Source organism: Saccopteryx leptura, chromosome 10 (assembly GCF_036850995.1).
Source record: "Saccopteryx leptura isolate mSacLep1 chromosome 10, mSacLep1_pri_phased_curated, whole genome shotgun sequence".
Lineage (NCBI taxonomy): Eukaryota > Metazoa > Chordata > Mammalia > Chiroptera > Emballonuridae > Saccopteryx > Saccopteryx leptura.
The window spans coordinates 18,200,938-18,215,622 of record NC_089512.1 but is presented as its reverse complement, the minus strand read 5'-3'; the positions used below and the strand labels follow the sequence as shown (position 1 = coordinate 18,215,622).

Here is a 14,685-nt window from a genome sequence, read left to right as displayed (position 1 = left end):
CACAATTTTGACCCCAAATAATTTACTTTGAGATCATTCAGACCAATCTTTTATTTTACAAAAAGAGGAAATGGAAGCCCAGAGTTTTGGGAACTTGCCTAAAGTCACACACGAATTGGTAGGACACCTAGACACCGGCCTCCTTCTGCCACATGCAGTGAGTGCCCACCGTTCTGTAACAGCTGTCAGAGTGGCCTGATGTAAGGTGAAGCAGGGCAAAGGACTGCACGTTACACCTTAAGCTCTCTCCCACAAATGCCTGGTAAGTATAAATGACACGTCTAGATTTGCTGTAAAATACAACAAAAAGCGGAGGGAGTGGTAAAGAATAAGACTAACCAAAGGTTGGTCATTTTTGAAGCTGGGGATGGTTATATAGGAGTCTGTCACATTCTACCCTGTACTTTCTGTTTGAATGTGTCCACAATCTTGTTTTTTCCTTTTATTAAGACTCAAGATGTAGTTTGTATTGGGAGAATTAAGATGCCCTCTCTGATTAAGGCATGACTTCCAAAATCTACTAGCCTTAATCCTCTCACCTAAGGACAAATATCCACTCACCTACATAACAAGGTGGTGGGGTTATCTCTCTACTGTTGAGGCTCTGAATGTGAGAGCCTAATAGTTCGTAAAAGAAATGGAGGCCAGAGGAGCACATTTCTTGAGACAGGAGCACTGATGGAGTCAGTTCAACAAACACAGGCCCTTTAACCTATCGGGACTCATTACATGCCTCTGAAAACAGGGCTCACAGCTGTGACCAGAGGTGGGTGTGGGCACATCCTGAACCCCTCCACAGAATTGGACAATCACTGCACAACCCTTTCCAAAATGTGATGCTCAAGAGGCAGACTGCGTGAACTCAGTTCCTCACCATTCTACTGCCCAGAGGCTCAGGGTGAAGGCAAGAGGCCATACCCTGTGACCACTGGTCACAGTGGAAAGAGCTCAGAAGTCTCTAGGTGGAGATACATATCTGTCTAATTTAACAGGCAAACCTGGGACTTCCCTCAGTTCCAACAGCCAGCTTCTTTTTTTTTTTTTTTAATTTTATTTATTTATTTATTTATTACAGAGATAGAGAGAGAGAGTCAGAGAGAGGGATAGATAGGGATAGACAGACAGGAACGGAGAGATGAGAAGCATCAATCATTAGTTTTTTGTTGCGCATTGCGACACTTTAGTCGTTCATTGATTGCTTTCTCATATGTGCCTTGACCCCGGGCCTTCAGCAGACCAAGTAACTCCTTGCTTGAACCAGCGACCTTGGGTCCAAGCTGGTGAGCTTTTGCTCAAACCAGATGAGCCCACGCTCAAGCTGGCGACCTCGGGGTCTCGAACCTGGGTCCTCAGCATCCCAGTCCAATGCTCTAACCACTGCGCCACCACCTGGTCAGGCTCCAACAGTCAGCTTCTGTATGGGTTTCACTCTTCATCTGTCTTTATGGGGGGGTACAGATGCTTTTCCTTATCCCACACAATGAAATTTGTAAATTTCCCGTTTTCCACAGCTAAGAGGTTTTATTTAATCATACAGAAATGTGGCTGGAAGCATGACTTCCATCCAGTCCTTTAATTTTAGAGACAAAGGACGACACAAGAACGGCTAACCATCACACAAGCACTGCAGTAAACGGACACAAAGGAAGCCACGTTCTCTGTGCAGTCAAGCCTCCCCAGGCCGGGGACGTGCACACACGTTCTGTCCTCTTAAAGAGCTCCAGCTGCACTGTCCTGGCCCCACAGCCAGGCGGGCAAAGGATAGCGTTTCTCAGGACTTGGTGGCCAGGACATGTCAGTCAGTGTTTCGTAGGAAAAGGATCCCAGGGCCAAATACGTTTGGGGAAAATCTCCCACCTGCTGTATCTCTTACTGTCCCTCTATGTTTCCTACTGCACCACCCGATGAAGCACTTGTAAAATTCCACTAAGTATTCTCTTAACCTACTGTACAACATTCCACTTCAGTGTGATAAACCACACCTGAGCACGCTCATACCGTGCAACACTACAGAGCAATAGAGGACAAACTACTGCTGCACACAACTCAGACTGAGTCAAGGACATTATGCAGTGTGAAAAAAAAGCCAATCTCAAAAGGTCACATACTGTATTATATTTCATTTATTTAACTTCTTCAAATGACAAAATCACAGACAGAGAACAGATTACTGGTTGCAGGGACTAGAGGATTGGTAGTGGGGGTTTCAAAAAGGAACCCCTGTGCCAGCGCACTTCTGCGCCGTCAGTGGCTGTGTGGATCTATGCGTGTGAGAAATGCCAGAGCTGTGCGCACAGTGCACCAATGTCAAGTTCATGGTTCTGATACTATACAAGAATTCTGTGAGGGTACGCTATACCCTGGAACACCTCTGTACTATCTTTGCAATTTACTGTAAAGCAAAAAGTACTTCAAAATAAGACATAGTGAAAAACACTGTGCAGGAGGGTATGTGCCTGTACACAAACGAGGGCAGCCAGGCCCGGGAGGTGGCGCTGCAGTGGGCTTCAGTTCCTGAGCCTGACGGTGTACCGCACGTATGCAAGAGGTCACCCGGGAGCCTCGGGGACAGGCACACGGGGCTTCCCTGCATAGCAGCTCACAGCCTTTCATGAATCTATAATTACTTTAAAATTACAACAACAACAACAAAAGCTAATGAAAAGTACAGAGAGAAGCAAGTATATAAAATATACATGTGTATGCCTACACACATGTACACACACACACATACCTGAAAAATTGGAGAACAGTCTTGTGTAGGAAGAAAATCTGTTTTTGAGCAGCCACTGCTGTGTTTCCTGGGTTGTCGCTGAAGGCTGAAGTTGCTATTAACAAAGAAAATTAAAATAAATAGAAGAAACTATTTAAACTTTAAAAAACCCCACAACACCCAGGTCACTTGCATGTTCTTTTTTTTTTTCAATTATCATGATAGTTTTTAATTTAGAAATTAAATTTAATGGGGCAACATTGGTCAATAAGAACACATAGGTTTCAGGCAAACATCTCTATGGCATTTGAACTAGCATGTTCTAAAGAAGAACACAAAAATCCTCCATGTCTGAAGTAAAAAGAACGCCCAAGACTAGCCTAGGTCTGACTACTCGGTGACCTGAACAATGAGTGGGGCCCTGTCAGAGCCTTAAAAACACAGGGCCCGAAAGCGTCCGACAGTTTCAGGAACAAGCAACTTACTTCACTAGAGGTTTGTGAAACTCCATCTCCCTGATGATTCGGGGAAGAGGAATTGCTGAGGACAAGGAAGAGGGGAGGAACAGACAGGTATCAGTCACATGTACACACACAATCAAGGCTTTTAAACTAGGTAAATTTAAAAAAACACTGTGTGACAGAACAATATCAACTTGCAATAAGAATGTTGGCACAACTGGTCAGGGGTGAATACGCTGATGATATTAAGACAAGATGCTGTTAATTTGTGCCTCTTTTGTCCTACTAAGAGATTCAAGTTGTATGGAACCAAAGGGCTCTGGGGTAACAAGAAAATGAAGGATATTCATTTATTTTAGTTGAAAAAAAAAATGTGAGAAATCAATAAAGATAAGCAATTGAAAACAGCTGCACTTTTAGAAAACAATGGCCCTGGCAGGACAGCCCAGTTGGTTCGAGTATTGTTTTGAAGCTCAGAGGTTGCTGAATAGAACCTGTCAGGGCACATACAGAAACACATCAATGTTCCTGCCTCTCTCTAAAATCAATAAATTAAAATAAATAAATGAAAACAACTAAGTATAAGAAGTGGTATGATAATCCTAAATTAAAATGGAAATTGATGTCCCTTTAATTAATACATTTAGCCATGATTAAAAAGGGTGAAATTCAAGAGAACAAAGGAAACAAATGTATACCATTGTCCTTCTGTTTCTGAGGTAAAACAAAAATGAACGCCCAGGGAATGTGGCCGCCCGAGCGCTCGCCTCCTTTCTTAGCACTTGTCCTCAAGTTTTATTTTATATAGGTTTATTATGTTGATAGTTGACTGTTTTCTATCCTCCTTTACCCACCAGAACTTGGGCTCCTCAGAAGGGACCTGTCACTTAACTATCACTGCACCTGGAACAGTGCTGGGCACTGTGGGCTCTCAGGAAATACTGTCAGCCAGGACATGAATCACAGCTTATCTCTAGTATAATAATCATGTTCTGAGATAATTCAGGCTGGTCTCCAGGTCTCCTCCCTGTCTCTGAGTCCAAGAGTATTTTTCTTTAGTTGTCCATGATGGCTTATTGAAGGTACCTCGCAAGCCTGGGGTTTCGAACCACTGACCTCACTGCTCGTAGCCGAGGTTCCAACCGCTGCGCCGCTGCAGGCCACACTGTTTTTCTATTCTTAAAGCACATAACGGAAATAAGCTTCCTCATCAGCTTTCCCTGTTTGCATTCCCTCAAACCATATGCTGAAACCTCCCCCCCACCCAGTATGACAGACAGTATCAGGAGGTGGGGCCTAAACCTCCGGACAACACGAGAGTTCTGACCTGACCTAACTGGAAATTCCCCTGGGGGATCGCGGCATCCTCAGGAGAGTTCTGACCTGACCTAACTGGAAATTCCCCTGGGGGATCGCGGCATCCTCAGGATGCTGAGACAGCTCCTGCTCCCACTCGGCGCTCACGAGAGACTCTGAGCTGCAAGTCCAGGCCAGTAACAGAATAATCCAAGGCCACCATTCCCATTTCTAAAACACTGTAAGTCCTTAGGAACGAAGTCCTTCCTTGAAGTTTAAACACTGACTTTTAAAAAGAGTGTATCTATTAGAAGGGAGAAGAAATGGAGCAGAAATAACCCTTGTTTGATATGGTGAGCATTAAAGACAAATGTACTTTATAGTAACTGCAATCTTAACATATTCAAGTCATAGTTTCACCTTCAAATCTCACTGCTCTTTCTCTATGAACCCCATTAATGTTATTTTTATCTCACAGAGAATGTGTCTTGAAAGTGCCCCTTGCCACAATGCCCAAAGTCTGTGAATGTGGGGGGCAAGGAGCCGGGCAAAGGCTGGCAGGTGAGGAAAAGGTGGTTTTCCTCTGAAATCCGAGAGGCTGTTCCCGTGACACGCACTGAGATAAACAGACAGGGGCTGCTGCAAACGGAGGGAAAGGGAAACGAGCACGAGCAGCAGCCAGCCTCAGGCACAGTGACGCATGCAGATACCTGTCGGGGACGCTGCACGTGCTCTGCTGAGGGGAGGTGAACGTGGGCGCTGCGGACGGGCTGTTGTTCGCATAGGCTGTCGGGGTATCGGGCCACGGAGAACACTAAGGATAGAAACAAAAACAAATTAGTGATGTGCTTTTAAAGTATGTGGAAGAAACACTTCGTATTTCACTCTCTAGTCTGGCCAAATAAGAAGAGTATGAAACACAAGACACCTGACACTCATCAAGCAACCTCATGGAAACGTATCGAATTTCCTTCTGTGTAGCAAGAAAATTTTTACCTGCTGTATGCATCTAGACACTGATCAATTTTAGAGAAGACAGGAAGTGATGGTAGCAGCAAAACTTTATGATGGCATTTAAAATGTATGCTTATATACAATTTGCTTTCAAGAACTTTTTGCCTCCCTCTTTATCAATTCTCCAAAAGGTGTCTATCAGGATTGAAGATTAGCAGAGGCAAGGAAGGATTCAATAGCGACATATGACATCACATGGTGACTGGGACAGTGTCCTACCTAGTGCTCCTTTTGCCCTTACCAGTACCCACATGTGTCCTTGATTTCTCTAAGATTAATATCCCCCAATAATACGAGACTGGTTCAGTACCAATACAACTTGTGTATGGGACTAACTGCCCTGTCTACCTACCACACATGTTTATTATTGGTAGTTTCTGGAAGGGGCATGGTGAACTAAAAATATTCTTAAGCTTTAGGCACAATTCTGACCAAAGACAGAGCAAAGATACAAAGGCACATTGATGTCAAAAGCATGCTGAGACCTGACCTGTGGTGGCGCAGTGGATAAAGCATTGACCTGGAAATGCTGAGGTCGCCGGTTCGAAACCCTGGGCTTGCCTGGTCAAGGCACATATGGGAGTTGATACTTCCTGCTCCTCCCCCCCTTTCTCTCTGTCTCTCTCTCCTCTCTCTCTCTCCCTCTCTCTCTACTTTCTAAAAAATGAATAAATAAAATTAAATTAAAGCAAGCGAGAAAGAGAGAAGCCAAAGTATTAAAAAAAAAAAAAAAAAAAGCATGCTGAGCAGGTCAGGGTGGTAGCAAGTCGAAGCCTTCAAACCTGAGCTCTGAAGGGAATCCAATCACTCCACTCCATGGATCCTTTCGGAAACTAATCTGCCCGAGAGTGCCCTTGGTTTCAAAGGTCCCCTTTCATAGCCACGCTTCTCCTGTTCTACACAAAACAAGCTTCAGCTCTCACCGTGGCCATGAGACTCTCCCCAAATCCAAGTAAAAAAACCCATTAGGGTAGATGCTAAGAAAATACATGATAGATTTTGAACCTTATTATTCACACTGCCCATCATATGTCCCTTCGAAGATAGAGGAAATGACTTTATGTATTGTTTCTACTATCAACTTTCAAAAAGATAGATGGATGGGAGGGAGGGAGGGAGGGAGGGATTTATTGACTGGACAGCACTGCTACATATATATATTGCGGGCATACCAGTATCACTATAAATTTTATGCAACCGCTCTTGTTTTACTTTCTACCTTACAGTTTATACAGTTTGAGGAACCCAGGATCTTGTGAGCAAAACTGTCAGATCAAATAACTTATGGGTGTCCCATGCTCATCAGATACAAAATACTAGTAACTACAATGTAGCATAACATGCACAGCTAAATAACAAACCTTTCATGTCAAGCCCCCCAAAGTTTGCTTTGGTAATTACTGCCAGCTGTCTACCAAGGAAATGAAGCCATCAAAAGCTTCAGGTTAGTACGGCAGAGGAACATGACAGACACCAAACTGAACCTTCCTAAACATACCTCTTTTCACTTTTATACATCTAGACTCTTTTAGCAGTAGAGAATAGGGCTGACGACATCTAAAACTGACCCAATAAATAGGAGACTTGATTTACTGAACTACAAAACTGGTTCTATGGGGAAGCTTCTAGTTTTAGGAAATAACAGATTCCAAGTTCTTAAATGACCAGGCTGAAAGAAACACCAGGACCTACCTGCCTGTATTTTTATAAGTTTCTCTAGCAGCCTCAGCCCAGGAGGGTGAAGGCCTATCAAGGACTGTTTTCACAATGTTTCTTCTACCTTGTCATTCTTCCCTGTCCTTAAGAGTAAGGGACGGTGCAGGGCCTGTTCCTAAAGACAACCTGTAATCCATTATGGTTCCAGCACTGCCTGGCCTAGGCTCTTGTAGTCACGGTTTGGTTACTGCGAACAAAGTCCCACCTCAGGTAGACTCGAAAATGATCACAGAAATTGGCAGCACTGACTGATCTGTGACAATAAAATACCACTCAGGGGCAAAAACAATAGACATACTGAGTATGGGTTTTGTTGTGCAGCAGCTCTTAGGACCAACAACAGTGCCTCTGTTCGGCGTGGGGCCATCCACACAGCAACTTTTGACTTAACAGACTAGTCTGGAGGGCTTTCTTTACTGACAGCCACCTTGAAACTATTCGAGAACTGTTGGGCTTCCTCTGTGGTACTTGAAGAAATACATGAAATGCTGCAGACCTTCTTTCTTAAGGGATTAACTTGTACCTTGTTTTTTTTTAAAAACGGGTTTCTAAGAGGAGCTCTAACCACCCTTAGAAATACCTTAACCAAACAAAATGCAGCCCAGGGCAGCGGGCAACACACATTAGGAAAATATGAAATCCCAGGCCAATGAACTGACGTTTTGCATACTTTAGTCTTAAGAATCATTAATAATTTATCAATAATTCTACCATCTTCGGATTAGTTCTGGGCTTGAATAGTTTTCTTTAATCTGTGAATGATTAGAACCTATTTCTTTGAATTCAGTAGTTTTTAACAAGAGGGGAAAAGTGATTTGAGTTACCAAGGATTCTTTCCAAAAGTTTAAGAAACACGTATGAGTCTTCAGCTGGGAAATCAGAAGAGGAAAAGAACAAAATTGGAGGGCTGGCGTTTGGGGAAGGAGTACGAAGCCGTTCCACATAACCTGATTCACATCAGCCCAGTTAAAATGCAACAAGCGCACTTCCCCTCCTTCAAATAAGTACATTTTCCATTTTACTTCATAGAGAAGCATTTAAAACATTCACTCAATGCTTTTAATTTGGAAGTGAAGTTCTAGTGATAGTGCTTGTAACTTTCATCATCTACAGATATGTGCAGATATATGTTTAAGCAGGAAAATTCCATTTTTGGCAACTTGATGTTATGGACACTGCAGTGATGAATCGAAGTAGCCATTAATAAAGATGATTACAGTTATGTAAGACAAGGTTTAATGCTCTGTGTTTCCGTTTACTGTGGCTATATCGCTGTTCTGGACTGTTAGATGAAGAGTTGCGTCGTCAAGTAAGGATCTGCAATTTAATTAAGCTGACAAAGCTCGTATTCAACCAGAAGTCCCCTGGCTGTATGTTGGGGGAACCGGTCCGAGTACAGCAACGCGCACTATCCCGGCCTGAAGCACAGTCCACAACGCAGTGCCAAGAGGAAATGCTCTGCAGCCCAAGACTTTGCCCCAATGCTGCCAAACAGGCGCTCAGAAGCAGACACTCCTCTCACACGCATGCAGGGCAACGGGACACAAGTACTGTGCATTTACTGTCAAGCTTGCTGCCATCATTTCCCCAAACAGCCATGAAATGTTCTTATCACTCACACACCTGAGGAAGCAAAATCTTTTAAAATTACACAGAAATGATAACTGTTTCACTCGAGAATGTACTGTGAATTGTGGTGCTCTTGAAGAAGTGTGTGTGCCAAGGAGGGGGTGGGAAAGGGAGGAGACAGTGAGGGAACATATTTCTGAGGGTCGTTTTTCCCTCCAAAACCACCCAATAAGGTCAACTTTGTTTTGAAGTGTTAGATTTAGGAAATTTTCCTCAGTGAGGAACAAACAGAAAGCAGGAAGTCTAAACAAGAGCAAATTAAATCAAGACAAGGACATCAACAACAAATTTGGCTTTACTTTTCGTGGAAGTAGGTCCTATATCTAACACTGCACAAGGTTTCTTGCACAATGAAAAGAGAAGCAGAAGTCCCTTACACTGCCTCGCTTTGCCAGAGAATCACCGTAGTCTGCTGGCAAAGTCCGCTTGCTGGACTTTTTCTGCTCATGTTCAACTGCATCTTCAATTATAGGCTCAAGCCTCATCTGGACAAACACCAAAGATTGGGATCAATGTCTTTTCATTATACAAAGAAAGACCTAATACCCTGTTTTTGTCTCTGTAGTCCAATTAAACAATTGCATGACTAGCAGGATTCAAAGTTAAAGAAAATGCAAAACCCCAGCAGTGACCAAAAAAATCACACTTTCTAGGCCCCGACTTAATCTCTTGCCAACCTCAAGGTTTTAAGGTCTGTTTGAGACGTGATTAGGATTTCAGCATCTTATTTAAGATCCCACCCAGGAAACTAATCCACTAAAACCCCAGAATTTAAATAAAACATTTCCCCCACAAATTTCACAAAGAACATGTCAATATGCCCCCCAATCTTCCCCAACCCCTTTGTAGCGAAACTCATCCTTAGAAATAGTGCAAATATGCAAACCTCTGCTTCTCTTCAGACACCGAGACGCTGCTCTGCATTACCTCTGTGAGGATTGTGCTATCATAGGATGGCTGATACTTTTCTTTTTCGTGAGCAGTTCTCTTCTCCATCTTCTCTCGGTCTGTTTTTTGTTTTCGGTCTGCACCTTTAGGCTAAAAAACAAAGCACATTTCATCCATCAGGTTACAAACACCTTCACACTCAAACTGGGCCTTAATTACTGAAAGCCTGGTTTCCACTTCTTACCTTAAAAACTTTGATTTGGCAGCTAGCTGAGTGGAGGTGATCGGTGTATTCTCCATTTTCGTTCTGCTTAAAGGTGTCAACCTGGATCCTGAAGGGCACGCCCTTCTCACCTCCGTGCTTCCGTGGAGTAAATTCTGTGCTGATGCAGTGGACCTGAACAATTAGAGACGGAGTCAAAGTACCATCCACTGGAATTCTGCTCCCTCTAGAATTCAATATGCTTTAAAGCAGTGGTCCCCAACCTTTTTTGGGCCACGGACCGGTTTAATGTCAGAAAATATTTTCACAGACCAGCCTTTAGGGTGGGATGGATAAATGTATCACGTGACCGAGACAAGCGTCAAAAGTGGGTCTTAGATGGATGTAACAGAGGGAATCTGGTCATTTTTAAAAAATAAAACATCGTTCAGACTGAAATATAAATAAAACGAAAATAATGTAAGTTATTTATTCTTTCTCTGCGGACCGGTATCGGTCCGTGGCCTGGGGGTTGGGGACCACTACTTTAAAACTCCCACATCTTAGCCAGGTGGCCATTATGAATTTTTCTGATTGCTTTTAATATACGGTTTTCTGTTCACAAATCCAACTGAGCCTTTCAGAACTTTTTGGGAATGAGCCCTTCTTCCCCATTCCAATGCCTCTCCTCTCAGGCAGATCTTGCTCTGATCATGGGTACCGAGTACAGCAGCTTCCTGCCTCATTCCCTCGTCTCCACCCCAGACCCCATGCTGCTCTCAGACCTATGGTCCTAAGTCTTCCATGTGACTAAACTCACAGCAATCCTCACCTCATCATTCAGAGCTTCCACTGTCTGCCCTCTACTGCCATTACCCCAGCTCTACCCAGTCAACCATCTTACTGCTGTTCCAACCTACATCAACCTCGGACACTTTGCCTGGGGAACTTGCAGTTCAGAAAACCCACTACTTGTCCTACTTGTATCCATCTAAACTATTCTGTCACCCCTCAAAGGATCCTACGGACCACGCCCATCTTCCACCATTTCTGCACCATGAAGACAGCTTAGGATACCTCGCAGGATTAGTAAACAGATTTTGGCAATTTCTGACTGGTACACATCCTGCCTCCAAATGACTCTCCAAGTTAAAACTGATCTCTGCAGTGTGCTGTACACGATGCGAGATCGAAGGCCAGCTCTTACATCACGTTCATTCATCAGTACTTATCTTGTTAGACAAACGGAATGAGAAAACAGTCAACGAATATGAACCATGTCCCTAGTGACTATTAATTAATGGAAGACAATATTTGCCAGACCACAAAAACTCAAAATACCAAAGATTCTGTTCACAAAAACCACAGTCTCCTTAGACTGGTCAGCAATTAGGCACTAGTGTTTTCTACATAAAAGCACCTACTCAGTCATTTTAATTTTACCACTTACAAATTTGAACATCCTGGGTATTAGAATTACCGTGGATTTTATTTTATATATAACAATATATTTATGTTTTTAAAAAACTCATTTCTTAGAGAAAGAACTGAGTATTTATGGGTGGAATGAAATGCCTCAGGGTTGCTTTAAAGTGGTCATCAGTAAGTTAAAATGGGAAAGCTACTAATAACTGCTGAAGCCAGGTGATGAGTATACAAGGGAGTCATTATTCTCTAACTTTTGTAGACATTTGAAATTTCAGTATTAGAATGTTTTTAACAGAGAATCTTAAAACAGTATACTTTTTCAATCACATCCTTTTAAATGGCAACTTTGGTTTAAGAGAAATCCACCTTATGAATATGGAAGTTTTGATTATTGTTAATATCAGTGGTAATAGTAACATCTGAATAATGTTTTACATATCCAATTGCCTTTATAAAGTGTAGTCTGTAATGATGAATTCAATCTCATCCACAGCCCTCTAAATGACTAGCCTAGTGCATGTCTAGTAATGTAAAAAATCCAAACCTGAATGAAAGCAGATGTGCGTTTTGCAGGGTCCCACAGAAATTCAACCGCATTTAACTGGCTTGGATTTGTCCTTGTGTCAATTATTCCCACAGACATTGGAATATCTATATTTTAAAAAGAAGTTACATAGAAGCTCATCTACCGAGAAGAATTGCAAAGCTTACAACTTACTATAATTATGTTCTAGTGAAAATGTCATTCCTCCATGCTGAACTTTTTTCTTCAGTGTTCTCCGTGGTCAACAATCTCAACACTGAAACCTACCTAGTGAGTATCATACTGTCTCCCATCATGGTTTCTACTTCGTTTAAATCAGAATGTGATGGATAGTGCCAACAGAGAATTACATAAGTGGTTTTGAACTCATCAAAATCCTGGCTCAGGGTCTCTTCGCACTAAAAACTACAGCGGACCTTCGAACAATAGGAGTGTGAACTGCATGAGCGTACTTAAACAGATTTTTTTCAATAAATATTATAAATGTATTTTCCCTTCCTTATGATTCTGAAAATCAGATTTTCTTTTTTCTAGCTTACTTGACTAAGAATACAGTATATAATACACATTGCATACAGAATGTGTTGACTGTTTATATTATCTGTAAAGCCTCCAATCAACAGCAGGCTATTAGTAGTTAAGTTCTGGGGGAGTCTAGTTATGTACAAGTTTTTGACTGCATGGGGGTCGGTGCCCCAAACCCCAGCTTTGTTCAAGGATCAACATTTGAAACTATAAAACAACTCATGGCACACAGGACCTGCTCACACCAAAACTCTCCCTACACAATCACACATGGTGCCAACATGGGAACAGCTAAAATGCCTTCGTATCTCGCTCTATGGCCTTCTGTTGGTCTCTTGTACCTAAATCAAGAAGTCTGTCTCCTGGGCGATTCCACTTCCAACCTTCAAGTTGCTGATGCTCTGTATACTGCAGCCGTCTGTCATGGAATACAACTCGTATGATGCTCTAGGGAATAAGTGGGGGAAATGAGTACTTTTAAACTGTTCCAGCTAAAATGCAGAGTAGCATACAAAAACAAATTCTGCTTTAACAATTTGATAAGTTAACTGTTTTGCTCTTCTGTACGTGTATTATTGGTATACTTATTTGGTGCAAATAATTAGAATTCAAATATAAAAAGCCTGATAAAATGGTTGAGTATAACTTTTTTTTTCTTTTTTTTAGAGAGAAGAGGAGTAGTGGGAAGCATCATCTCATAGTACATAGTTGCTTCTTGCATGTGTCTTGACCAGACAAGCTCAGGGTTTTGAACTGGCGACCTCAGCGTTCCAGGTCAACACTTTATCCACTGCGCCACCACAGGTCAGGCAGGTATACCTTTTGTTTAAAATTTGATATTATCCTGACCTGTGGTGGCGAGTGAATAAAGTGTCGACCTAGAATACTGACGTTGCTGGTTTGAAACCCAGGGCTTGCCTGGTCAAGGCACATATGGAAGTTGATGCTTCCTACTCCTCCCCACCTTCTCCCCTTCTCTCTCCACTCTAAAATTAAGGTACATGCTCATAAGATTCATGAGCAAGAATAACATTCCTATGAAGAAAACAGTGGATGAACACAGCAATTACTAAAATGAAAAGATAGTATAAAATAGAGGAAACCCAGGCACAATGGTAAAACTGATTTAAAATAATAGTTGTCTTTTTTTAATTTGTATTTCTTGATTTGAGAGAGAGGGAGGGAGGAAAAGCGGGAGGGAAGAGGATAAAGGTAAGGAAGGAGAGATTGATTTGTTCTACTTATTTATACATTAATTGATTTCCTATACATGCCCTGACTGGGGATCGAACCAACAACCTTGGCATATGAGGGCAACACTATAACCAACTGAGCTAGCCAGCAAAAGATTGAGTGTCTTTAAAAAGACAATCAACTAGAGCCCAACCAGGCAGTGGTGCAATAGATAGAGCAGGGGTCGGGAACCTTTCTGGCTGAGAGAGCCATAAATGCTACATATTTTAAATGTAATTCCATGAGAGCCATACAACGACCCATGTACATTACGCATTATCCAATAAAAATTTGGTGTTGTCCGGAGGACAGCTGTGATTGGCTCCAGCCACCCACAATCATGAACATGAGCAGTAGGAAATGAATGGATTGTAATATATGAGAATGTTTTATATTTTTAACATTATTATTTTTTTTTATTAAAGATTTGTCTGCGAGCCAGATGCAGCCATCAAAAGAGCCACATCTGGCTCGCAAGCCATAGGTTCCCGACCCCTGGGATAGAGCGTTGGGCAGGGGACCCAGGTTCGAAACCTCGAGGTCACTGGCTTGAGCATGGGATCATAGACATGATGACATGATCACTGGCTTGAGCATGGGGTCACTCACTCTGCTGTAGCCCCCAGTCAAGGCACATATGAGAAAGCAATCAAAGAACAACTAAGGTGCTGCCATAAAGAATTGATGCTTCTTCTCATCTCCCTCCCTATCTGTCCTCTTCTCTGTCTCTGTCACCAAAAACAAAAACAAAAAAAGACAGTCAACTAGGAGGAAGAGGAGAGATCTGCCTCCACCAAGAACCTACATATAAAATGTACTTCAACTATTTTACCTAAAAGTGAGGTTTTCTGAGGTAAGCAAGGAAAAAGCCAGAAATAAAACGAAAATACAACAGAAGTTCCTAAGGAAAGGCTTTAAAGTCAACTCCATAAACTCTAGGCCAAGTCTCTGTTCTCTACCTGTCATCCCCCTCCTTCCCCTCCCACAGGTCTGGGGAACCAGCTACTATTTCATTCCAGGGATAGGATTAAACAGG

At 42.4% G+C, this 14,685-nt stretch overlaps 1 protein-coding gene across 2 annotated transcripts in view; it reads right to left on the bottom strand.

The window, feature by feature from the left end:
• Positions 1-14,685, bottom strand: part of UBP1 (upstream binding protein 1) — a 57,587-nt gene that overhangs the window by 11,645 nt on the left and 31,257 nt on the right. Inside the window, exons 5-12 of one of the 2 annotated variants that reach the window (XM_066351756.1) lie at positions 12,758-12,863; positions 11,892-11,998; positions 9,962-10,114; positions 9,757-9,867; positions 9,207-9,314; positions 5,181-5,284; positions 3,199-3,253; positions 2,735-2,828 (exon numbers count right to left, since the gene is read on the bottom strand). In XM_066351756.1, the coding sequence (XP_066207853.1) occupies positions 2,735-2,828; positions 3,199-3,253; positions 5,181-5,284; positions 9,207-9,314; positions 9,757-9,867; positions 9,962-10,114; positions 11,892-11,998; positions 12,758-12,863 (838 nt within the window). The remainder of the gene's footprint in view (positions 1-2,734; positions 2,829-3,198; positions 3,254-5,180; positions 5,285-9,206; positions 9,315-9,756; positions 9,868-9,961; positions 10,115-11,891; positions 11,999-12,757; positions 12,864-14,685) is intronic. The other variant, XM_066351757.1, reaches the window with a different exon arrangement.